This window comes from Rhinopithecus roxellana, chromosome 18 (genome assembly GCF_007565055.1).
Source record: "Rhinopithecus roxellana isolate Shanxi Qingling chromosome 18, ASM756505v1, whole genome shotgun sequence".
Classification (NCBI taxonomy): Eukaryota; Metazoa; Chordata; class Mammalia; order Primates; family Cercopithecidae; genus Rhinopithecus; species Rhinopithecus roxellana.
The window spans coordinates 46,116,638-46,143,047 of record NC_044566.1 but is presented as its reverse complement, the minus strand read 5'-3'; the positions used below and the strand labels follow the sequence as shown (position 1 = coordinate 46,143,047).

At 43.8% G+C, this 26,410-nt stretch overlaps 1 protein-coding gene across 3 annotated transcripts in view; it reads left to right on the top strand.

The window, feature by feature from the left end:
* The first annotated feature begins 5,173 nt into the window (after nt 1-5,173).
* The window catches only part of LRCH1 (leucine rich repeats and calponin homology domain containing 1), a 211,534-nt gene continuing 190,297 nt past the window's right edge, over nt 5,174-26,410 (top strand). For all 3 annotated transcript variants that reach the window (XM_010358099.2, XM_010358098.2, XM_010358097.2), the window contains exon 1: nt 5,174-5,752. In XM_010358099.2, the coding sequence (XP_010356401.1) occupies nt 5,431-5,752 (322 nt within the window). In that variant the 5' untranslated portion in view covers nt 5,174-5,430. The remainder of the gene's footprint in view (nt 5,753-26,410) is intronic.

Below are 26,410 nucleotides of genomic sequence, written 5' to 3'. Positions count from 1 at the left end.
TTTTTGAGACGGAGTCTTGCTCTGGTGCCAGGTTGGAGTGCAGTAGCACGATCTTGGCTCACTGCGACTTCTGCTTCCCGGGTTCAAGCAATTCCCCTGCCTCAGCCTCCCTAGTAGCTGGGACTACAGGCACACGCCACCATGCCCGGCTAATTTTTTATATCTTAGTAGAGACGCGGTTTCTCCGTGTTAGCCAGGATGGTCTTGATCTCCTGATCTTGTGAATCCGCCTGCCTCAGCCTCCCAAAGTGCTGGGATTACAGGTGTGAGCCACTACACCTGGCCTAAAAATCTATTTCTTTATAAGTTAAAGTCTTATTAGCTGATGCCTTTTGGTCCTTATTTTCTAGTGAACTCACCCAGAAGCCTCTTTCAACCCTCTGGCAGGAACCAGAGGGTTTGCTACTACTCACTGATGTTTTTCCTTACAACTTATTTAAGGAGATCTCAACCTCCTTAAGCCAAAATATTCTTTTATTATTATTATTTTTATTTCAATAGGCTTTTGGGGAACAGGTGGTGCTGGTTACCTGAATAAGTTCTTTAGTAGTGATCTCTGAGATTCTGATGCACCCATCACCTGAGCAGTGTACACTGGACCCAACGTGCAGTCCTTTCTCCCTCACCCCTTCCCACCCTTTCCCCCAAGTCCCCCAAGTCCACGTATCATTCTGGTTTTTCTTTATTTTAGACAGAGTCTCACTCCATTGCCCAGGCTGGAGTGCAGGGGTGCAATCTCAGCTCACTGCAACTTCTGTCTCCCATTTCAAGTGATTCTCGTGCCTCAGGCTCCCCAGAAGCTGGGACTCAGGGGATCTCCCACTTCGGCCTCCCAGTGTGCTGGGATTATGGGCGTGAACCACCATGCCCGGCCATTGTATCATTCTTATCTCTTTGCATCCTCATAGCTTGGCTCCCACTTATAAGCGAGAACATATGATGTTTGGTTTTCCATTTTTGAGTTACCAAAATATTCTTTTCATTACAATCAGCTTCTAATCCACAGTGGTCCAAACCAAATTTTCCTCAGGTTTTTTCAAAATCCTATTATATTTATGAAGATAGAACAAGGACTAAAGTATAGATTATTGATTTATCACAGACTGCTCCCCTATTGTCATTCAGAGAATGGTCAAGAAGCCAGCTTCTCTGAGAATCCTATCTTGAGGCATAGATTCTATAGTTTCTTTATTCCGCAGGAACTGCTATAGAAAGGAGTACTTAAATAAAGTCTCCCTGGTCTAGGAGCCAGAACTCCACTTTAATCTGGGAGAAAACAGGGAAATAAAGTGGCCAGAGGCTAGAAGCTACGCTTCTTTGCTCCAAGAGAAGGAAGCATGAGCCTCTATGAGGGGGTTGAGGTTTTTTGTTGGGGAGTTTGGGGCACAGAGTGTAAAAAAAAACTGGATCTGGACAGTAGTTAGCTATGAAGTATTTAAAAATGTAAAGGGGCTGGGTGCAGAGGCCTATGCCTGTAATCCCAGTACTTTGGGAGGCCGAGGCTGGTGGATCACCTGAGGTCAGGAATTTAAGACCAGCCTGACCAATATGGTGAAACCCCGTCTCTACTAAAATACAAAAATTAGCCAGGTGTGGTGGTGTGCACCTGTAGTCCCAACTACTTAGGAGGCTGAGACAGGAGAATTGCTTGAACCTGGGAGGCGGAGGTTGCAGTGAGCCGGGATTGCACCACTGCACTCCAGCCAGGGCGACAGAGCAAGACCCTGTCCCATAAATAAATAAATAAATAAATAAATAAATAAATAAATAAATAAATAAATAAAATGTAAAGGGGCCAGGCGCAGTGGCTCATTCCTATAATCCCAGCGCTTTGGGGAGGCTGAGGTGGGTGGATCACCTGAAGTCAGGGGTTTGAAACCAGCCTGGCTAATGTGTTGAACCCGCATCTCTACTTCAAAAAAAAAAAAAAAAAAAAAATTAACTAGGCATGGTGGCAGGCTCCTGTAGTCCCAACTACTTGGGAGGCTGAGGCGGGAGAATCCCTTGAACATGGGAGGCGGAGGTTACAGTGAGACTCCATCTAAAAAAAAAAAAAAAAAAAGTGGAAGAAGAAAGTAAAGGCAGACATCTTCTTTTCAGACTTACGGTCAGTTCTAGAATGAGAACCGAGGCAGGAATGAAGACACAAACCAACACTCCCCCAAAGATATGTAAGCACCACATTAAATTGTAGTTGGTGTGAGCACAGCTTCAGAAAATACTTGAAGGCAGGTGACTGGACTTATGTATGACTAACTCCCTTTTAAGAAAACCAAGGGTCTCAGCAAGTACAGTAGTTCCCAGAGTTTTTGATTTCAGAGATATATACATGAAAATAATTGGTAACTGACTTTAGTAACCTCCTTTTGTTATTTTTTTGAAAAAGGATACTTAAAAACACTACAATTTATTGTTACCATTGTTTTGGTTTTTTTTTTTTTTTTTTTTTCCACCAGAAAAAAAAAATAGTAAAGGCACAGCCTCACAATTATATACAATTCTTGAAATTAAATACATTCAGGTTTATGAAAAACTCAGGACATTGTCCTATTTTTTTCTCCTTTTATCAGGGTCATTTTTTCATCAACTAGTTGATTCACATAGAAAAATCCTGAAACACATATTATTTATCTTCAGAGAAATTCATGTTGATGTTATTAGTCACATCAAATATCTCAGCCCAGACAACATTATTTGTTGAATCTTCTAGGCAGTGGATTTTTAAAAAAGGGCCTGATTCCTGCCCTTAATAGAAAAAGGGTACTGTTTTCAGAAAAAGTAAACAAGGTATTAAACAAAAGAGAGATGTCCATCTTCTTGAAGAAACAGTGAAGAAGCAAGACAGCAAGGGGAAATGGCTTGTCGAGTTTCTTGAATGTTTAGAAATAATCAAGATCATTTTCAAGGGTCAGGTACTCTCCCCCATTTTAAGAAAAAACTCCTTCATTCAGGGAAATCATTTGAAACTTTAAAGATGTATCAACAATTACCCCATAAATTTATACAAACAAAAAAGGACATAGCAACAAGTGGCAAACCTGTTAAACACATGGTCTATTGTGCAATACTTAACTGATTACTAATATTAATTGTGCACTCATTATATACAAAGTACTCCTCTCAATTCTGAGGTATGGAGAGCTGCAAAAAATAGGTCCCTATTTCATGGAATTTACAGTTTAGTAATCCATAGATGGGTAAACAAACCACAATCACTAGGTCAATCCAACAGAGGCACTGATCATTTGTTAAAAAGCAAATCGTGAGCTCATATTCAATCCATTATTTTCTTTAAAGAAGAATTTGTGGTCTTTTAAAAAAAAATTTATGCTTCCTATGATGCGTCATAGCGACTCTTAGTCTGAAGTAAATTTGCAGTCAGCCAGAAGACGTCCCAAATAATGTCCTGGCTGCCGATCACACAGACTACCACCTGATTTCAGCTGAAGATTCTTTTAATTGGATTTTTTTTCTGTGTTTCTGTTTTTCACTGGAGTTTGTTTTTCTCTGCTCCTCTCCCTCGAGGAAAGTGGAAATTTGGTTACTTTTTTGTGATGAAAGTATACTTTCATTTATTATTATGGTCATTATTGTTATGAATGTTGAAGCCTGGCTTTTAAAAGCCTGGAAGGCTGCGGCGAATGGCATGTGAGAGGGGAGGTTTGCGGGAGGATACCAGCAGGTGGCGCGTGTCTCCTCCGAGCAGATTAGAATGCTTTGCTCAGGGCCAAGAATCTCGTAGGAATTAAGGGCGACTATCTGTGCAGTCAATTCAAGTGACACAGATCATGCCATACTTCAGCGAGTCCGTGAAGTCACCAGTTTCAGCCTGTTGCCCAGGCCATCACAATTCTGCATTACCACTTAAAAGACTAGCTCCCCGACTCCAAGGGTTGCATTGCTTTCGTGCTTGACACGCCGCCTCCCCCCGACCCCCATCCCCGACTCATTTTCCTCAAAGCAAGTCGCTCATAGGGGACAATCAAGCCTTAAGAATAGAGACAAAATAAAGGCCCTGGAAAGTTGGACATGAAGCTTTAACTTCAGGAAAGGAATGGTACTTTATTAATCTTCCAGCTGATCTGCTCTTAGGGTGTCAGATGTTCTCTGTCGCCCCTGGTGTGCTAGCATCGGCCTGGGTGCCCCTGGGTGGCTGATGGCAGAACGTGAATTCACTTGCAAGAGGACATGGTCGTTTCCATGCCCCAAAGCGGGAAGAAGAAGGGCACAAGGACACTTCGATGGTTCTTTCAGCTCAGACTCGAGCTGTGACTGATTTGGTGGTTGGGGTCACTGGCTTTCTGGCCTCTCGTGGTACCACCCAATTTCGGGGAGCCAGTTCATCTTTCTCCTATGACAATGTCTTCTGTCCCCCATAAACACTGCCCTCATTTTGAGTTTTTCTTTCCTATATCTGTAGCTTTCTTCTGCCGCTTAGCAAACACTCTGTCCCATTCGTATTCGTCCCTTGGCGCTGGCGTCTGGCCCAAGGGTACACTGTGAAGGAGGGCAACCCTAGATTCTGAGGGCCACTAGCTCGAATCTAGCGCCCCTCTAACTGCAGGGGTGACCTTAGATACATTTCTTAACTTCCTCTGTAGACTGAGGGGAACCATTTTTGCCCTCCTGGGGTCCCTGGATTAATGAGATAACTTACGTAGGCTCCCTAAACCAGCGCCTGGTTCTAAACCAGCGCCTGGTTCATCGTAAGCGCCCAAATGCCAGGGGCATCTGCAGGGATGACCCCATAGTGAAACTACCTCTTGGGGAATCTCTGAGTTAAACAGCCAGAATAACTCGCAGAATTGAGAGAACCCTCTCCTTTCCCAAACCTCGCTGTACTTCAAATCCCATTCATTGCCTCCCGCCGTTTTATCCGTGTTCTCAGATCATCCCCCTACCCCGGCAACCTCCAGTCCCCTAAAGCCTCCTGAGCTGCACAAGGACGCCCAGAGAGAGGTTCGGCGCCTGAGTTGCCCCGGAGCAGACGTCCAGCCCCGCCCTGTACCCCGATTGCGGGGCGGATCGCGGCAGGGCGGCGGAGGCAGGCGGAATAGGCGCGGAGGAAGGCTCGGGCGGGACAGACTGCGTGGGGGAAGGAGGAGGAGAGAGCAGACGGCGGAGGAGGGCAGAGCAGCCGGGAGGAGGGCGCAAGGGCGGGAGGAGACACATGCGCGCTGCCGCTGCTGCCGCCGCCGCCGCCGCAGTCCTTAGCTTCCCGGGGACAGGAAACCTTCAAGACCGAGCTGCCACGGCCGCCTCCCCGCCCGCCCCTCATTCTACGCGCCTGCCCACACCCTCCTCCCCTCCTTCCAGCGCCTTTCGGTGGAGCACTGCGGCACTCAGCACGAGCTGCCGTTTTCCCCTCGCGGGGAACGCTGTGACCCCCCCGCAGGAGCGGCGGGGCGGGGTGGGGGGGCCCGGGAGAAGATGGCGACGCCGGGAAGCGAACCCCAACCTTTCGTCCCGGCCCTTTCGGTAGCTACTCTGCACCCACTTCATCATCCCCACCACCATCACCACCACCACCACCACCACCACCATCAGCACCACGGAGGAACCGGCGCCCCTGGCGGGGCGGGTGGTGGCGGCGGCGGCAGCGGGGGCTTTAACCTGCCCTTGAACCGGGGTCTGGAGCGCGCGCTTGAGGAGGCGGCCAACTCCGGGGGATTGAACCTGAGCTCCAGGAAATTGAAGGAATTTCCCCGTACCGCAGCCCCCGGGCACGACCTCTCGGACACTGTGCAGGCAGGTGAGTGAGGGCCGAGGGGGTGGGCAGGGGTGTGGGTGCTGTCTGGGTGTCTGTCGTGCGTTCCCTAACGCGGTGGACAGTCGGAGATCTCGTCTTGCTGGGGGAGGGGGGTTCCATCGGCCCGTTGTCTCCCGAAGAAGGGACTCGCGTGGGCGCGGAAGAAGCGGGCCCTGGAGAGGGTATGGGGGCCCTGCCTTGTCCGGCGGTGCAGTGCCAGGAGGGCAGGGGTGCGCCGGGCCTCTGCGCCTACGAGCCAGGGGTCTCCGGCTCTCCACCCTGTGGCTGGCGCGCCGGGGAAGCAGCCGCGGGGCTGAGACTTGCAGGCGCGCCGCGTGCGCGCAGTGTAAGTGGGAGGTTTCAGGCGGCCGCGTCGGCTTCCTGGGCCCCGCTCAGGGCTGGGAACTCGAGCGCGGACAGCGGCGTCGGCGCCTCCAAGCAGTTCAAGCCGTCTTTGAGGCATCGCCCATCCTGGTGGGGAAACCCAGACAAAGGTGGCACGCCCTCGGCCGAGCCAGGGGCATCGGCGCAGTGTCGCGAGCCCCCTCGGCGACATCGCCCAGCTGTCGGGCAACTCGGTGCCTCCTGAGAGGTGCCCAGGCTTCCTCTTCCTGCGCCTGTGCGGGAAAAGAGCCGCCGGGCTTGTAGTGAATCCGAATCGGCTGCCGCTTCGGAAGCGCTCGGCTCTCTTCCTTCCTCGCCTTTCGCTCACCGCCCACACAGTTTGGGTCCTACCACCGAGGGTACCTGGTTCTCAGTTACCCAACCTTTGTGGGGGCCCCGGGAAAGGAAGGCATGGCATATTAAAAGCAAAGTAATTAACGTGAGCCTGTTTTCCTGTGTGAGCCCGGCAAGTTGTAACTCGCGCCAATAAGCAGCATAACTTTTTCAAGTTACGTCATGTGTTACATACTTCTAAAACGTCTGCTTTCTCTTTGGTAGTTGGAGTTCCAGGAGCGGGATCTATAAACAGGAAGGAGGGTGGTGGAATGGGATTGGGGCCTTAGGGTCTATACAGAACTGACTTGATTTCCGACCATCCGGTTCCGCTCCCTGGGGGAGGGTTTGTGTCATAGCAAGCGCCCAACATTTCCCAGGGTAGTGGGTGCTCCGTTTTGGAGCCGCTGCCCAGACCTCTTGGCTGTCATCGCCTCATGGCCCAGGGTCAGACCCCCTGGGTCTTGGATGGGTTGACTCTCAGCACTGGAGCACCCAGTTTAATCTTGTAGTGGGCAAGGGAGCAGGCGGTGGGTTTTTGGAGGCTAGGTTTCCAGTTCTTTTCCCCCCTTTAATTCAGTAAACATTTATCTAGAGCTTTAATGAATATTAAGATAGAATTCTGAGTTCACTGGAGGCAAAGATGGCTCTCCAGGGTCATTAAACTTTGTAATTTGGATTTAGGGATAGTCAGGAATCGGCAAAAAGGAGGGAATTTCCAAAGATGAGCTGTCAACAGCTGGGGAGTCTCTTTCAATAAGACATCTTAGTTACATATTCTCAAGTGGAAGTTATTCCAAGAATTGCCTGAATCATTAACTTAAAAAAATACATTAAATTTTACTTCCCTTCTGCTATAGAGTGTACCGTGAGCTAGCTATGCAGTGGTTAGATTTATCTGCAGAAAATAGAGCTGGCATGACCAATAATAATAGGTTTGTGTAGTTCAGTAAGGGGGTTTCATAGTTGTTCTACTTCAGTTATGCTAAGGATTATTTACAAAGGTAGGTGAACTTGATGTGTCTTCTGTGTTGGCATTTCTTTGAGAAGACCAGTGCTTTTAAAAGCAGGGACCACATCTTTTAGCTAAGACCTTGCCATGTGAAGTGGATGCTGAAAAGTGTTCTTGTTCTCCTCTTTGCTTGTTTATGACAAGCTTAAGTTGTGAGTTTTGCAGGTTTTTATTTATGAGCTCACTTGCACATGTTTTGTGCTCAGGAAAATCTAGCTGGTTAAAATTCAGAGGCTTTATGTTAATTCCTCATCCAAAAATACAATATTATTTGGGGGAAGAGGAGTGGAGGGATATAACCTATGTTTGTAGAAACTTAACCCCATCAGAAAAGTATTCATTGTAGCTAGTTATTTTACATGAAATTAGAATACCCAAATGTATTAAATATTTGCTTCTGCAAAACGTCCTTGCCTCAGGTCAAAAGCTAGGTGTAAACCACAGGTATTCTTTGTTCTAAAGATATATTTAATTGAGCACAGTTTCTTATTTGAAAGACCAAAAAGCAAAATAAAGAGTTAAAGTTACCTCCAGTGTACACAGTGTTGACACAGCCAACATGTAAGAGTTCTAGTAGAGTTGAAAGTTTGAGTAGTAACATTTAAAATAAAGATAGTGGTTTCTCCTTGACTTATATTTACTTTAAGAATATCTCTTAAAATTAGAATGGCATGGCTGGGTGCAGTGGCTCAAGCCTGTAATCTCAGCACTTTGGGAGGCCAAGACGAGCGGATCATGAGGTCAGGAGATCGAGACCATCCTGGCTAACACGGTGAAACCCTGTCTCTACTAAAAATACAAAAAAAAATTAGCCAGGCGAGGTGGCGGGCGCCTGTAATCCCAGCTACTTGGGAGGCTCAGGCAGGAGAATGGCGTGAACCCGGAAGGCAGAGCTTGCAGTGAGCTGAGATCCGGCCACTGCACTCCAGCCTGGGTAACAGAGCGAGACTCTGTCTCAAAAAAAAAAAAAAAAAAATTAGAATGGCATATGAAGATCCTTAAAGGCCTAAGAGGCAAATTGTATTTTTTTTTCATACATTTTCTAAGTCAAGGAGTGGTGGAGCAAGCTTTTTCTCACTGTTTTGTTGTATAATACAGGCCATTTGGTTTGCACCTTGTAAAAAGTCAGGCTTCTGGCAGCCACCTGTGCAGAACTGCACTCCTGGGCAATGTAGCCTATCTGAACAGAGTGGATAGGCTACATACATAAACAAAAACGTAGAATAGATGTCTAAGCTGTCACTCAAGTGCATATACTTTATTGATAGGAAAAAAATCCAAGCTCTCATTTTGAGCCTATTAATTTACTTCTATTTGAATCAAAATAAGTTTTGTTGTCAGCGTCTAGTCTTTTAATAGATAAAACGGGGAGAGACTGATCCACGAAATGCAGTGACACAGGTGTCACTGATGGAAAGGGACAAAACAGAATAGCCACTATCAGCACTGGGTGCGCCTCTCTATGCGTTACCTGCGTGATCTTAGTCCCCACTAGGAGCCCAGTCGTACCCTCATTTACACATGGGAAGATTGAGACAGAGAGAAGTGAGGTAGTATGCTGAAGATTATACCTCTACTGAGATGGTCAACCAGTGACTGGAACCCTGATGGCCTCACGTTAATTCATGTTCTTGACCATATTCTCATCAAGCAGAGGGAAGGGGTTGAGAGGTAGAATGTGGGAGGCTTCCTGGAAATTCATTCAACCAGCATTGATTCCACCAGAATGTGTGGAGCCCTACTAAGTGCTGGCCGCTGATCTAGGCACTGGGGACACAACAGTGTGCAAAAGAGAATCCCCAGTATCCCTTCTCGTGGAGTTCATTCTAGTTGGAGAATGGGGAGATACACGAATAAATTGATTTTGCAGGATAAGTAGGATGAGTTATAGGATAGATATAATATCTTTGTTTTATAAATACAGAGATTGCTTTGTATCAACTTGAGGTGGCTTGTAGCAAGAGCATAAATGATGACTAGTAATGCATATAATCTGAAGCATACAGTTGGGCCAAAGAAAAAGAAGTACACAAATTTGCACATGAGTAAAGTAAACTTTTTGGTGCTGATTTATTAAGTAGTGTCATTTTGGATGAAGAAGTTCAAAAGGGTATTTTGTACAATTGAAAGTGAATTGAAAAGAGGAGTAAGAAAAGAAAGTGTCTGCCTCAGGATGATTGCAGGAGGTTCTAGAAAATGAAAAAGAAGCCCTTAGACTTGACATGCAGGACAATTGTTGAAAGTTAGTCTTGTTAAGGAGAGAAGGGAATGTTTCATTGCTAGTATCATTTTGAGTTGGCTCTAAGCAAGAAAGACTTTGGGCCAGGCGCTGTGGCTCACTCCTGTAATCCTAGCACTTTGGGAGGCTTAGGTGGAAGGACTACTTGACCCCAGGAGTTTGAGACCAGTCTGGGCAACATAGTGAGACCCCGTCTCTACAAAAAATAAAAAATTAGGCCGGGCATGCTGGCTCACATCTGTAATTCCTGCACTTTGGGAGGCCGAGGTGGGTGGATCACCTGAGGTCAGGAGTTTGAGACCAGCCTGACCAACATGGTAAAACCTCGTCTCTACTGAAAATACAAAAATTAGCCAGGCGTGGTGGCGCATGCCTGTAATCTCAGCTACTCAGGAGGCTGAGGTGGGAGAATCGCTTGAACCCGGGAGGCGGAGGTTGCAGTGAGCTGAGGTCGCACCACTGCATGCCATCCTGGGCGACAGAGGGAGACTCTGTCTCAAAAAATGAATAAATAAATAAGTAAATAAATTAAAAAATTAGCTGGGTGTGGTGGCGCATGCCTGTAGTTCCAGCTATATGGACGGCTGAGGTGGGAAGCCCATAGGTTGAGGCTACAGCGAAAGCTATGATCGCACCACTGCACTCCAGCCTAAGCGACAGAGTGAGACCCTGCCTTAAAAAACAAACAAACAAAAAACAAAGACTATATGGGAAACAAAGAGCTTACTCAGGGAAGAATATTGAAGTGCACCATTAAAAATACCCATTTATGTGTGAGGCAGAGTTCTGTAGGAGATGCAAAGTAGAAGACAATACAGGAATCTGTAAGATGTTAAGTAACAGTTCCAGGAAGCCGCTGAGGCCCAAGGCAGGTCAAGGTGAGGTGCCAGGTAGCACTGATGGATGTTGTGTGTAGAATTCAGAGGAAAAGGTCATTTTCATGAGGATGCTTAGAAAAGACTTTGATAGCAGAGGTGGGATTTGGATCAGGTTTCCTAGGATGGATAGGATTTAGATAGAAGTGCCTATGAATATTCTGTGATTCTTGGAAGGATGGTTCCAAGATGTGGAGTAAGAACCTGACAGTTGGCTGGGTGTGGTGACTCACGCCTGTAATCCCAGCATTTTGGGAGGCTGAGGCGGGTGGATCACTTGAGGCCAGGAGTTCAAGACCAGCCTGGCCAACACGGTGAAACCCTGTGTCTACAAAAAAAAAAAAAAAAAAAAAAAAAAAAAAAAGCTGGGTGCCTATAATCCCAGTTACTTGGGAGGCTGAGGCATGAGAATTGCTTGAACCTGGGAGGTTGCTGTGAGCTGAAGCCATGCCACTGCACTCCAGCCTGGGCGACAGAATGAGACTCTGTCTCAAACAAACAATCAGATGAACCTGGCAGTCTAAGATTCTGTGAATAAAAGAAACACAGAGAGCATTTAAGCCTGTCTTTCTGGTCATATTCTTCTACCCAACTCCTACCTTATAATGGAGTTAAGACTACAAGGTTCTTATGACCTTTTCATTGAGGACTCTGGAAATGGCTGAAGCCTAGGATTTGTCAGCCTGTGGGAATAACACCCTGGCTCTGTGTGAGCTGGCTCTCTCAATTGTCTGTACAGATTCAAAGGATCTTCTCTGAGATTTGTGGGTGGGTTTATCTCTTGAAGGCTGACTTCCACACCCTATTCCCATCCTAGAGCCTTGGGATGTTAGCACTCTTTAGTCGTTGGAATTTACAGAAGACCTGATAATGAAATCTAATCATTTTCAACAACTTAACTTTATTTCATAATTTTGGCCATCAATATGTTTCATTATAAATATAATACAATTTTTGAAATCACATGTGTTTCCTTAAAATGTATAGTTACATACATTTTATTGTTATATCTAGTTTTTAATTATCATTCTGCTATTGAATTCAATTTGGTAGTTTTTAACATACCTGTCTCTTTTTGTGGTAGTTACTATCAGATAAATGCCTTTATTATATGTATTCTAAATATTCTTCCATTCATAAACTATGATTCATAACCTTTTCTGCCCTATTACTATCATTTTTTCTTCCCGGTTAAGGTATAGATACATTCCAACATCAAATAAAAGCTTTTAGAACATCTCAGACAATACCTGTAGTGGTTCTGAATCATGTAGGTGGGCTCTCCCACATGTCTGTGGTATATGCCAAAAACAAGTCTCTGCAAACCTACATGCTATTCTCATTGCTTGCATTACAGGCTGCTTTCTTGAAAAGGCAAGGACATACTAATCGTGCTTCTAGAATAATAGCATACAATTATAGGCCAGGGAACCTCTGGGAATTTTTGGTCTGTGCCAGTTTATAAAGGAACAGCCCAAGGTTTGACCTTCGTCACTGAAATGACTCTCCTGGAGAGTTTGTCAGTCACTGAAACATCTGATTTGATTTTTGGTGGGTGTTTGATATTAGGCCACAAATTAGCACACCCTGTCATTTAAAAATTTTTATTTAAATTATTGACTAAGACTTGTGTGTGTTTGTGTTACTGTAATGAACTGAAATTTCCTATGGCATGGCATAATTCTTTGGAATAAACATTTAAAGGGTAGACGCCTTTTGAAATCCATGCTGACGTCGATCAATTCAGAAGTCAAATTCCTTTTGCCCATGCTGTCCATCTGGTATATGTACATAGGCTTTTTCTATTATATTATTGAACTTCATCATTGCTTGTTTAAACATAAGCTATTTCCCTCTTTTGTGTATACATTTCTGTTGCTCCATATTTATCTATCTATCTATCTCTGTCTATCCATCTATCTATCTATCTATCTATCTATCTATCTATCTATCTATCTATCTATCTATATATCTATATATGTCTATCTGTCTATATATATCTATCTAAGGACTTTTTATATTTCAACTGGATAGCATTTACTTACTCTTAACATCTGCCCGTAATTTCCCTTCAGGTGTGGTATTGCATGTGCTTTTTCAAAGCCTTGGTAATGTAAATAGCAGAAATGCTATTATTAACTCCATATAAGGTGGTTATAGGTTTGTCAGTCAGGCCATGGGTAACTAGAATTTTTGTCTAAGCCTCAGAAAACCCTGTTTGTGAGGCTACTTTTCAGAATTTCTTGGGCTTTTTGGAAAACTTCTGTCTTGGATATTGGCCTGAGCTTAGATATGGCAATTCCACCAGTTTATGAACCATTTCAGTGATTGTGTGAGTTGTTAGAATTAAGATAATTTGGTGTTAATTGCAGTGATTATTTCAACTTATAAGATTATAATCTATTATAAACACATCAAGGATGTAAGGCACAAAACCCAACTATTTTTCCATAGTGAATAATCTTTTTTAATGCCCAACTCGTAGGAAGCCTCGCTTTTGTTATTGCTACTAGTCTTTTGTTGCATGAAAGTTTTTTTTGCATCAGAATTTTGTCATGATTTTTCAGATAGTAAGAAAAGAAAAAAAGTAAAGAAAGTTCAGGATTCCAAGTAAGACTTAATTTAGGAAAACCAGGCGTTCTAACATAGACTCAAACATGAAATATGCCTGTGTTATTCTTCGTCCTAATTTAAGGGTTTAGTGAGACTGCTTCCATATTCTGCAGCAAGAAATAGTACATTTGGAAACCATCTCCTCCCATAAAGTAATTCAAAAATAAAGTGAGATTGTTTACATGAATAGAAAGTTGACGAACTGTGCCAATGTGGCTTCCCTTGCTTATTCCAGCCATGCAATAGAAGGGAAATGCTTTTATAGTCAGGTTTCTGTTCATTGTTTTTCCTGACCGTATCCTCCTTCGGTGGCCATAAAGGAGGATATAGCTGCGGGAAAAAAAGAACAATATGTTTGATTTGCATAACAGAAATACTTCCTATTTTCCTTGGGAAGAAATGATTGCTTCTGTGTTAGTATGATGCTGGTACCAAGGCAGCTCAACTGACTGCACCTAAAATTCTTACGGAACATTTTGAAGTCATCAGGGGGCAGGTTATTTGATTTTGGGATCTTCCTGGATGTTTACTTTTCTTCCCTCTGCTGTTTGCTTTTTTCCCTCAGTCCCTCTGCTGGGGGTGGGAACCTAACACAGGTGTGGGATGAAACCGGGCAGGAGCCCTCCAGCTCAGTGTCTTGAATTTCCTCTCTACTCTTCTTGCCAAATGGGCAGAAAGCGGCCCGCATCTTAGTGTTTCTAATCTTCTGGCTTCCCATGTGGACTTGCTTTTGACAGCTGACCCCTGCAGTGTGGTATGTATAGCTTTGGCACACGATGTGTTCCTCTGTTATTCTTCCCTATTTTTGATGTTTATGCCATACAGCATGAGGAGTAGCATCAATATTTCTGATCTGGTTCAGTCAGCTTAGCTCTGATTTAACTCACTTGATCTCTGCAGGCAATGATGGCAATTCAAAGACAGCACCATCAACACATTGCCTGGCTTGCTCTTCCTCTAGATTGCCTTCATTTTGCTTTTCTGAGTTATTTACCTCATGTCCCTTCTCCTCCCCATTCTGTAGGATTCTGCTGACCCCACTCTCATTTCATCTGGGCCCCAAGCCTGCTCGAAACAAACAGGCTCCCTATCAGCCCATTCTTGCAGATCTCAGCACTGAATCATACAGGACCTGAAGCCATCTTTGCGTTCTTTCCTTATGGCAGTTTTTGTTTTATTGCCTTCCTCTGATGCTTTCCCTATGTTTAACCTTTTTACTCCTTCACTGGCCTGTGAGATTTAGCTAGACAGGACTTTTCCTGATTTTTGTGTGCCTTCCATGCCTAGTACAGAAAATGCTAGAAAAACATTGATGGACTGCTCCCTTTCCTCTTTCCTACACTTGGTCTCTGCATTTTTCATCCGTCATCCTGGATCTACCCTGAAGCTATCCGCTACTTGTACGTAGTTGACTGATCTGCTCAGATTTTCCTGTGAGACCTGATTTTTCTCACACAGCATCTTTTTACTTCTCAGCGTCATCCACTGTATTAGCCTGCTAGGGGGCGCCGTGACAAAATTCCTCGGACTGGGTGGCTTAGACACAGAAATTAATTTTCCCATAGTTCTGGAGGCTGGAAGTCCAAGATCAAGGTGCTGGCAGGTTTGATTCCCCTGAGGCCTCTCTTTGGCTTACAGGTGGAGGTTGTCTTCCTGGGTCTTCACAGGCCATTCCTTTTTATGCACAAATCCTTGTTGTCCCTTCGTGAGCCCAAATTTCCTCTTCTTATAGGGACATCAGCCAGATTGGATTGGGACCCTCCCATAGGACCTCACGTAATCTTTATTACTTCTTTAAAGACTTTGTCTCTAAATACAGTCACATTCTGAGGTGCTAAGGGTTTAGTGCTTCCATTACTTTTGGGGGTCATAATTCAGCCCATAACACCCACCGACTCACCCCTGCTGTAGGTGGTAGCTGCAGTTCCTCCCCCAGCCTGTGTAAACTGATCTTGGACTTGTGTGAGGCTGCCCTCAATGCTGCTCTTGCAGGAGGCTCAGGACAGGTCTGTTTGTTGGAATCTGGCCTGTCCTTGGAATCTAGCCCTGCACTTGCTAGCTATGCCTGCGCCCATGGTGAGAGTCCCGGTAATGCTCCTGGGCCCTCAAATGTGCTGTAAAACCGGGAAAGAGCCACATGTACACTTACAAATGGATGACACCGGCTCGTCTGGACCCCTCCTCCATCTCTCATAGATTTGGAATCTTTTTGGTGGTTGGTGGGTCCCTAGAGTCACACTTTTTCTTAGCTAAGGTGGGGTCACTTCTCACCAACATTTGCAAGTGTTTGATAAGCAATGTTACATCTAAAATCCAATGAGTTATATAGTGAATTCTGAGGGAGATGGGCAGGTGTTTTATAATATCAAATATCGCTTGAAATTAGCAAATGAAAAATTAACATCTTTTGAGCACTTATCCTGTAAGAAGCATAGCCAAAAATATAAAGGCATAGTTCCACCTAGTTTGAATTGGATGATGATTCAATAAATTATGTATCTGAAAGTCCCTTACCCTTATAGTACTCTGGTTAACAAGTATTATTTCACTAAAGCCTTTCAGCCCTTAGCTAAATGGACTTTCTTCCTTTTTCTTTTTTTTAAGTACAGCTGAGTGATTAAAAATGGGGTTTCTTGAGCTTCAAAGACCTGGGTTCAAATCTTGGCCTTGTCGCTTATAAACTGTGTCACTTTGGCCAGATGACTTAAACCCTATGCATCGGTTTCCTCACCTGTCAAATGAGGATAATAATAGCATGTACCTAGTAGAGTTTTATGAGGACATTGGTTATAATAACAACAGTTAACATTAGCAAACAGTTATTCTATGTCAGGTATCGCTCCAAGTGCTTTATATGAAAATGTGTGTATGAAATGTATGTAATAGATGTTTCACCTCATTTAATGCTTGCTACGTGGTCTGTTTTAACCAGAGAAGGGGCTCAATGATTCCAAGCAATGCCTTTCTATTGCAACCTGAAGAGGGAGATTAGAAATGTAGAAACCATCCATTCATCTCTCTCCCTTGACCCCAAGGCCCAGAGAGTATAATCATTTGGCCAAGGGTACACAGAGCCAGGGCAGAGTCTCCCAGCCTCACATCAAGGGGTTGTTTTTGTGGAGCCAGGAGGTGACACTGGGATGAAGGGAAAGCCTTCCCTCATCCATAGGGTTCTCAGGTCAAACCTACCCAAACCAGCCAGGTTGTGGGCCTCCCAAAGAACAAATGCTTTGAAACTTTTAATAACAGATGGTCCAAAGCTGGGGAGAATAAGATCAAGTTAAAGCTAGTTACAAATGAGACGTGTTAGTGTAGGATTTGACTGTAGTTTGGGGGACATGCATGGGCCTCTTGTCAACTGGACTCCACATACTAAACGAGTGTGCTGAGCAGCCCCTGACTCACAAATGGGGGGCCGTCAGCCTCTCCTAGCAAGGCTTTGTTTCACAACTTGGCATGCATTTTCCTATAAAAACAAGGTAGTAACCTGTGATTTGGTTCTCCCGCCAACCCACGAAGGCCTGTTTAACCCTGGCAGACATGGGCCTTCCTATTAATGGTGGTTTCTTATTGTCTCTTTGGAAAACGGCAACCCCAGTTCCAACGTGAAATCCCGAATCTGGAGAGCTTGGCATCAGGCTGTGACTAAGGCCTCTGCCTCTTGAAAATAATTCTCTCCCCTCTGGCCATTCTGGCCAGGGGTCGGAGGTTCCCCACACCGCTCCCAGACCCCTTGGTCAGGTAGGGCAGCGGCTGGGAAACAAGGATTGGTGTAAGTCAGGGATCCACTTGGACCTCAGGAAGGCCACCGGGCCAGGGAGGAGTGGGCCTGGGAGCCACTCATCTGAGGGAGGTGTGCAGGGATTTAGACACTTCTCTATTTAATTTTTATATTTCTTCTATATTATCTCCCCAACTTACTAATTTTGGAATTGGAGGCAAGTTAGTGGACTTTTCTGAACATCAGATTTGTAATTTGTTAGAAGTGAAAATGCTCTTTATCCCGTGAGTGTTTGTCTTGATTCGCGGGTTAATGTATAGTACGGGAGCAGGGCTCAGGGCTGGCGAAGAGTGAGTGACTACTAGAAAACCTGTCACTTTCTGTCCGGAATTTCCATGGGGGCTGTGTGACATAGTCTTCTTCAGTCAAGTAAATAATTGGAAGCTGTCAGCCTATCATTAACATAGAGGCTAAAGCACAAACTGTGGCTGGGTCCTTGTCCCTGCTGTGCCAGGACATGGCTACTACTTTGCTTCCCTGAGTCTTGGTTTCCTCGTCATAAAATGGGGATAATAATTATAGAATTATTGTGAGGAACAAATGAATACATATATCAAGTGCTTAGATCAGTGCCTGGCACTGATTTTGCCATTATGATTATTCTATATCTTTAGAAAAGAGATTCAATGTTATAAGGCGCAGAAAGACTAAATTCCTAGAAATACTGTGACATTAATAAAATAACTTCAGTATCCAGCAAGCTTGGGTGTACATGCTTTCAGTGTGTGTGCCTGTTATTGATATCCTTTTGGCAGTTGTGAGAGGATGGTAGCGTGGGTGGTATTCATTATTCCGTATTGCATGGGGGGAAACTGAGGCTGGATGGTGAAATGACTCTCTTTGGGTTATGCTGCTAGTTAGCAGCTGAGACAAGACCACATCTGGGTTTTCATGCTGTTTTTATTCCTCAATTCAATGGCGTTCTTAGGTTTGATTTAATTGCTACTGGGGCCAGGTGCAGTGACTCAGGCCTGTAATCCTAGCAGTTTGGGAGGCCAAGGTGGGTAAATCACTTGAGGTCAGGAGTTCGAGACCAGCCTGGTCAACATGTTGAAATGCTGTCTCTACTAAAAATACAAAAATTAGCCAGGCGTGGTGGCGGGTGCCTGTAATCCCAGCTACTTGGGAGGCTGAGGCAGGAGAATCGCTTGAACCCAGAGGCGGAGGTTGCAGTGAGCTGAGATCATGCCATTGCACTCCAGCATGGGTGACAGTATGAGGGTCTGTCTCCAAAATAATAATATTAATATTAATAATAATAGTAACTTCTACTGGGCCAGAGGAGCCTTGAGGGGACTGAGCCTGGCAGAGAAGAGTGCGTTCGGGATTCTCACAGTAGAGAATGGGGAACCTGCTCCTGTGCCACATTATGTATTCGGGTGAAGGGTGCTGGGGCCAGCTCTTGTTTTGGCCTCCAGATTGGAGGGGTGAGGAAGTGGTGGCTGGGGCCTCAGAGGAGGGTCTGGGGTGCCTGTCTTCAGCCTCTACGGAAGTCTTGTCATGGATTTAGAAACTATTCCAAGTTAAAAAACAAGCAAACAAACAAACAAAAAACCATTGACAGTCTCTTCACGTTCTTGGCAAAAAACACTTTGTGAATAATTTTATGTTCTTGACATGCTCTGAAGATGAATAGCAAACACTTCTACCAGAAGTGAGGAAGTGGCTACCGGGAGGCTGAGCTTTAGAAATAAATATCTAGTAGATTCAATTGTTATCTTTTTGCCCCTCACTCTTTTACTGGCATCCAGCATTTATTTTGAACTTCAGTCAGAAGGTATTTCACTAAGAACCTTGTGATAGCTTCAACATCTCCCTGAGGATACTGATATGGTAACTCGGAAGGGGGAATAATGTTTGTCAGGGCAGACTCATGTCTGGGTCCAGGGTCTTTCGGAATGTTCCTCGTTCAGTTCTCAGAACACCCTTGTGAGGCTGGGAGGATCATTGTTACTGAGAAGGAGACTTACCATAAGTTAGGCAGAGTATATTTGTAAGCCAGTAAAGACGGAGCCGAAATTGGAACCCGAACAGTTGTTGAAGAAGTGCAGGATCCTCCTCTATTTTAGTGTCACTGAATAGTTACAGCTGGAGAAGAGACCAGAGAAGGAGATTTTGCAGATGAGAATCAAGCCTACGGCATTTCTACAGATGGTCCTTGGGGTGACACAGAGATTTTGGAGTTCATCCCCGAGTAGGATCCAGATCCCTGACTAATGTGATTTCTCCCACTGATCCGAAAGTGAGCTCAGAGATCCCAAGTATATGCATGGGGAGTTTCAGCCCTAATCCTCACTTGTTTGTGATGACCAGCTATCAGCTCCATTTCTAAGAATTGTGTTTTAAAGCAAGTCACAATTCCTAGTTTTAAAAATTCTTCAAGGTGTCTGTTATTAAAAAATGTGGATGCACATTTGGGTTTTCAGCTTTGGTATAAACTTTTCTTGTTAGACTTTGTAACGCATGACCTAATTGAACAGTTTACTGATATTTTCTGTAAACAGTTTACTGAAATTTACTTTCCCTCCAATGAGAAATGAATGAATTTCATCGAGTGCAAAACCAAGTTTACTTTCTAGAACATTACCTATAGAATACAAATGTTTACATTCCAAAGACTGTTTTATTATGTAATAAGAATCGTCAGTTTGACATATGAAAATATGTTTTATTTTGTAATGAAGATCTTTCTATACATTAATTACATCTACAATTTTATAGATTAAATAGGACAGTGCAAGATTATGACTAAAAAATATTTTTTTGAGTGTGTGCAAATCAAATCCAACTTAAAGGAATCTGTGCAATTGAGGGCAAATAGATCTCTCTTTGTGCAGTTCCCTTGGAGGGGACGATGATAATCTCTGCATGCAATTTTTAGGCAATTTTGTGTTTTTTTTTTTTTTTTTTTTTTTTCCTGGTGTTTTAGAAAGCCTAGATAAGTCCAAGTTAATTTTAGTTGTAGCAGTCATTCCATTGGTTATAGGCTTGTAATTAACTCTTAGCTGTGGTTTCAGATATTTACAATGAAGGCTTTCTTGTATCTATACAGTACTGTAAAAGGTGCTATGCTGTAACTTTGTAAGTACAAATGTGCCTAAATCTGATAGATTTTAAACAATTCACTCGGCAGCTGTGAAGGCTTGCTTTTGCCTCATCCTCCCCTGCACAGGCTAAGTCCTTGGAATCAGTATGTTAATGAAGACTTGGTATCTCAGCATGAAATTTGCACCATGGGAGTTCTGAGATAATGTGTCCTGATAGAGCGCCTAATGCCCGCCTCTTAGGAGGCCGAGTGACAAAGACAGTATAACTCAGCTAAGTGCTTTCATCATCAGGCAGCCTTGGTCTTTCTCAAGTGGTTCCATAGTTTCCATGTGTATGCTTTCTTGTGTTTCTGTGTCTCAGACCCCTTCTCTCCTTGGGCAGTCTGTCTGTTATCTTTTAATACTGCATGGTAGATTGGATTGGATGAGCCCCATCACCTTTGGATAAAAAAAGGCTTTTGGACATAAGTCTGTGCAACACTCTTTTCTTTAGAGAACATAATAGATCACTGGGAACATCATAAGAGGTGCTCTCAGAGGGTGCTTATAAATGGCACCATCCTAAATCCAGGTTTACCAGGGACAGTCTGAGTTTATAACTCTCATCCTGTGCTACTTAATAGCACCCTCTTTTAGCACAGCATGATTTAGATAAGTTATATGGTCACCCCATGCACATGGGATGTGGTGGATGACACCTTTTAAGAATAAAGCGAAATGGAGACAAGTGAAGTGACTTACCTACCCATGTCTAGTTGTGTCAGATTGAATCCAGAATTGGTCCAGCTTATCCTGGTCATTTCACCAGCTACCCATACTGCCGTCCTTTGAAGGAATTACAATGCTTGGCTGGTTTCTCTTTTTAACTTTAATGCCAAGAAACCCTCTCAGTAAAGTCTTTGGCATTTCTTTTTCATTTTAGCTGGTAAAATACAGCATCAATTTAAAAATTATGAAATACTGCATACATAGAAAGGAGTCCATACCCTATGTAGACGTGATTTAAATAATGATGATAAAACAGGCATAGTGACAGAAGCATATAGAAAGGTGATCGCCTGGGAAGAGGTGCAGAGAGGATGGAAACATTCTGTGTCTTAGAACGGTGAGAACATAGATGTATGCATTTGTCAGAACTCAGTGAACTCTGCACTTAGGGTGCATTTTACTGTATGTAAATCATACCTTGATACAGTAGACTAAAAATTTACCTGTGTACCCACTATCCAACTTAAACAGAAGAACATTTCCAATACCTTTTTAGCTTTCTGCCTGGTGCCAATTCCTGACTGACAAGCTGTTTTAAAACACAGAATAACTGAGGCTTTATTGCTAAATCAATGCCTCCTATTAGAACACTGATATTTCTATTTTAGTGGGCGTTCTTTAATCTTTATTTTCCTTATTTCGAAACATCTTGTTAACCCTCTTTACATAGTCTTGCTCATAAACTATTCTAATTCTGTATTTAACAAATGGCATTTTATTTTAGTGATAGAAAAAACTGTTGCTGAACCAAGTTTTCTGGGATCACTGGGATGAAGTTGGCTAATGGAGTCCAAAGTTGAAAGCATTTGTTGTGCACCTACTGGATGTCAGACACTTTGCAGACACAATCTTATTTTTCCTCTGAGCCTAATAATAGGTATCATTTCCCTTAAATTTCCTTATGTGCAGAATTGAGGCCTATAGATGTTAAGAAGCTTGCCTAAGATCCTCATGCAAAAGTAACTAGGAGAATTAGGAGTCAGGGTTTGAGCCTCAGTGATCTAAGTACATTGTTAATGTAGAGAACTGCCCTTTGCTGGGGAAAGTGAAGTACTTGGCTGGCTCCCCTGGTTGTATCCTGTGGCACCGGGACCATGTGCGTATCACTTCCAAATTTCCTAAATCACCGTGATCCTGCATACTCCCTGCCCAGACCCCTCCTGTGGCTCTCTCCTGCCTGCCCACGGAGGCTCAGCTGCCTAGCAGCAGATCCACAGGGCCTCTGGTATCTGGCGCCACCCTGCTTATCCTGCCGGGTTTTCCTCTCTCTCCCCTCAAGGGCCTGTGTGGCTCCAGCTGCCTTTTCCATTAGTGTTCCCATATGTTCCAGGTTAAGACCTCCGCTTTGCCTTCGATTGTACCTTTTCTGCCTTCATGGCACTTGCCAAATAAAATAAACAAAACAAAACAACAACAGACCCCAGCTTTCCAGTCCCTGTCAAGCAGTCATCTCAAAATTTTAATTCCTGCCTCTTCTAGGATGCCCCAAATGCCAGCCTCCCTCGCTGCAACTCTCCTCGTCTTTTTATCTAAAACAGAGTTTGTAATGATTGAGTTGGTCCTTAATTGTTCTTTAATTTCATGTCTTTTTTCTCTAGTAAGAATGATAATAGCTTCATTTATTGAGTCAGATATTGTGTTCTCCACTTTATGTGGCTTCCCTCAGCTAATTCCCAGAGCAATCTTAGGAGGTAAGTACACATTTTCTTCCCACCTGACAGATTGGAAAATCGAGGCTCAGAGAGAAAGGCCTGAGATCACATGGCTACTAAGCGGCAAGACTGGGATTCGGTTTGACTTGAGTTTGACTGCTCTTTGCTGACTCCTTGCAAGTGCCTTGAGGAGAGTAGAAAAGAAAGGAAACTGACATTCACTGTGCCTTTGCTATGGCTTGGCACTGAGATGGTTTAGCTTATTATCTCACAGGGTCCTTATCATGTGCTAAGAATCAGATCTCCAAAAAACTGAGAATTAGATCTCTAAAAAATGGAGGCTCTGTTTACATAATTTGTTCAAGGTCACAGTGCTGATTAGTGGAGAGATAAAAATTAAACCAGGTCTTTCTGCCCCTAGAGATGCTCCACTATGTGCATGAAGAACACTTTCTTTATTTCTTTTTCTTATTCTCTGCAGGGCCTAGCATAGAGGTGGATATTAGTGAAACTTTTCAATTAGTTATAGGTTGATTAAAAAACAACAAAAAAGTTCCTTTTATTCTGTTAGAAGCATGAACATATCACACATATTCCAGTAGGGAAGAGGAGAACCATAAATAAAGAATGTTGGATTTTTAGAGAGACAATGTAAAAGCAAAGGTGAGATGAGACAGATACATGAACAGAATGGCAGTCACAGAATTTCTTATCTTTTGAGAGATTTACTTGAGGGATTATACCTTTACTGTAGTAGAGGAGTGTCTAAAATTAAAAGACAGGAGAAGATGACTTAGTATTCCCATTCACATTTTCAAATTGCTGTGTGGTTAGCTGTCTCCAGTCAGGTAGCTTCACTGCTCCTTTCTTTAACTGCCTTTCTCAGGCATAGAAGTAAAAAGAAGTAAAAGGTAATGGTCGGTTGCCCTGGGCCCTTCCATTGGTGGATCTGCAGAGCACTGAAATTCACCCTAGAGCTTACCCTTCATTGTAACTAAGTATTAAAAAACTCAAACCTATAAAAAAGGAACTCCTTTGTGTTCCGACAATTGTTACAATAGGTTAGACTTTTGGTGATCAAAACACATCTCCATTAACTGCGCCAATATCTCCTGCATCTCCTGCATCTCAGCTGTTTGTGGGAGTCATCCAGCATGAGGGAGGATGGGTCTGCATCAGGTGCAGTTCCTGGGCCTTGGAATATGTCCTCCACTTTTGTTTGATCAGTAGTGTTTCCATTGAGTGTGCTGTGTGCCAAGAGAACAGTTGTCAGTGGTATTCGCAGTGATGCACATGAGCATGAGCGCCAGAGATTCAAGTGGTGACGAGCACCAACTCTGCCTTCCATCCGTTGCTTTTTGTGCTCTCAGAAACTGGAGAAATGCTAGCTTTGCACACCGGGTTTTCTTTCTTTTTTAATTATACTTTAAGTTCTAGGGTACATGTGCATAACGTGCAGGTTTATTACATATGTATACTTGTGCCATGTTGGTGTGCTGCACCCATCAACTTGTCAGCACCCATCAATTCGTCATTTATATCAGGTATAACTCCCAATGCAATCCCTCCCCCTCCCCATGATAGGCCCCGATGCACACCGGGTTTTCTTGAAGTGGGCTAGGCATATCATTTCCAAGGGCTATGGAGCTTCCTGGAATTGTGTGTGCTATGAACACGCTCCCAGAATGATGAAATGCCAAACTGCTCAAGTCACCATGCCTTTGTTCACTGGCTCCCATGCCTTTCTTGCTGTGACCGTCCATGAGGTTTAGAACCATCACAGCTGTTTAGGTAATGGTCTTGGAGTCCAACAGATCAAGGTCAAATTCTGGCTCTGTCACTTAGCAGTTGGGTGACTTTAGGCAATTCATGCACCTCTCTGAACTTCTCATTTCTCATCTGTAAAGTAAGTGAGAGTAATAACACTTACGGAGTTGCTGTGATGCTGTGATGACTAAAATAACAAATTCTAAGTATGTGGCACTTGGAGTGTGTGTGTGAGAGAGAGAGAGAGAGAGAGAGAGAGAGCGGGAGGGAGGGAAGGAGGGAGAGAGAGGGGGAGAGAGAGAAAGAGAGGCAGGCAGGCAGTGGCTGTTTTTTTGAACTGTGATGCCCAGAGACGGGGAGCTATTTTTGGAGAGGAGGGGGTCTTCTCACTGCTCCCAATTGTCATCCATGCTGGGGATGTGCATCTGTCTCTGTCACTACTCTGGGAACATATCTCTTGTCGGTACAGCTGTCTTTCTGTTGTTCCCTTGGTCTGCCAGCACAGGGCTGAGGCCACTCCCTGCACTCCTCTTCCTCCTTGTACCCCCATTGCAGGCCATGCCTGGGGACTCCCTGACCCTGCTGTCCTTCCCAGCCTGGAGCTTGCTGCTCTTTATGGGGAGGGCTTTGATTCTCTTTGCCAGGCTGCCTGAGAAACAAGCCTAGGGGGTCTGAAGTTATAATCCCCAGACCAAATATGTTTATCATCTTATTTGAGCCATCCTGAGACTTACTGCAACACTACTTTAAGCTCGGTGACTTGAATTTGGACCACAGCCTATTATATATATGGCATGGTGTCAGCTTTTAGTAAAAGGTAAAATAGATAGTGAAAAGAAAGATACATAGATGCCAGTTGGAGAACAGAGTGATCTAAAAGCAAATTCTGCATAGCAATATGAATACTTCAGAGTGGACAGGGGTATAGTTTGAAAGAAGCTACTTATAACGACTGTTTTCATTATATTGATCGAATTAAAAAAAAAAAAAACTCAACAAAATCTCCCTAACTTGTGCAGTCATGTGGGAGATAGAATAAGAGGGTAGTGCACAATTGTGGGCAAAAGGAGGTAAGCAAACATTGCAAAGACTTTAAAAAGCTTTCTTAAAGTTCTATATTCACAGCCACATTTCGTAAACTTAAGTGGTGCTATATTTTTTTTTCATTCATTCATCCATCCAGCAAATATTTATTATCTAGTGTGAGTAGCTTGCCCATGAGCCCATCCCTTTCCATGGCCTGTTACTGTATGTGACAAGGATAGCAGCGTGCTCAGTAGCTTGTAACCACGTAGTCTGGGTGAACTACTCCTCCATCTACTAGCCCAGTGACCTTGGGTAAGTTCCATAACCTCTCTCTGCTCTAGTTTCCTCATTTATAAAAGAGAAATGATAATAGCACCTGCCACAGAGGGCTTTGGGGAATTGAAAATGCAAGGAGTGCAGAGCAATGCCTGGCATCTGAGAGACACTCAATACATTTTAACTCTTATTTGTTTTCTGACTTATTCGTTTCCTTCCTTATTGTCACTCTCCCTGTCCATCATTAAATGCTGAGAGAAACCTTGTTTTCTCTTTTCTCATGTAACTACTATCCTTGGTTCCTAGGACAGTGTCTGCCCATGGTAGCAGCTTAGTAAATATTTGAGCTGAGTAAGTGAATACATGGCTAGATGAATGAATGGAATGCATGAAGGCCAGACTCTATGCTGGGTGCCTCCTAGACAGGAGTGAACAAAACTTGGTGCCTGCTGGATATATACCCAAAGGAAAGGAAATCAGTACAGCAAAGAGGTATCTGCACCCCCATGTTTGTTGCAGCACTGTTGACAATAGCTAAGATTTGAAAGCAACCTAAGTGTCCATCAACAGATGAATGGATAAAGAAAATGTGGTACATATGCACAATGGAGTACTATTCAGCCATGAAAAAGAATGAGATCTTGTCATTTGCAACCACATAGATAGAACTGGACATCATTATATTAAGTGAAATAAGCCAGGTACAAAAAGACAGACTTCGCATGTTCTCACTTATTTGTAGGAGCTACAAATTAAAACAGTTGAACTCATGGACATAGACATAGAGAGTAGAATGTTGGTTACAAGAGGATGGGAAATGGAGGGATGGGAAGGAGGTAGGGATGGTTAATAGGTATGAAAAATAGTTAGAACGAATGAATAAGATCT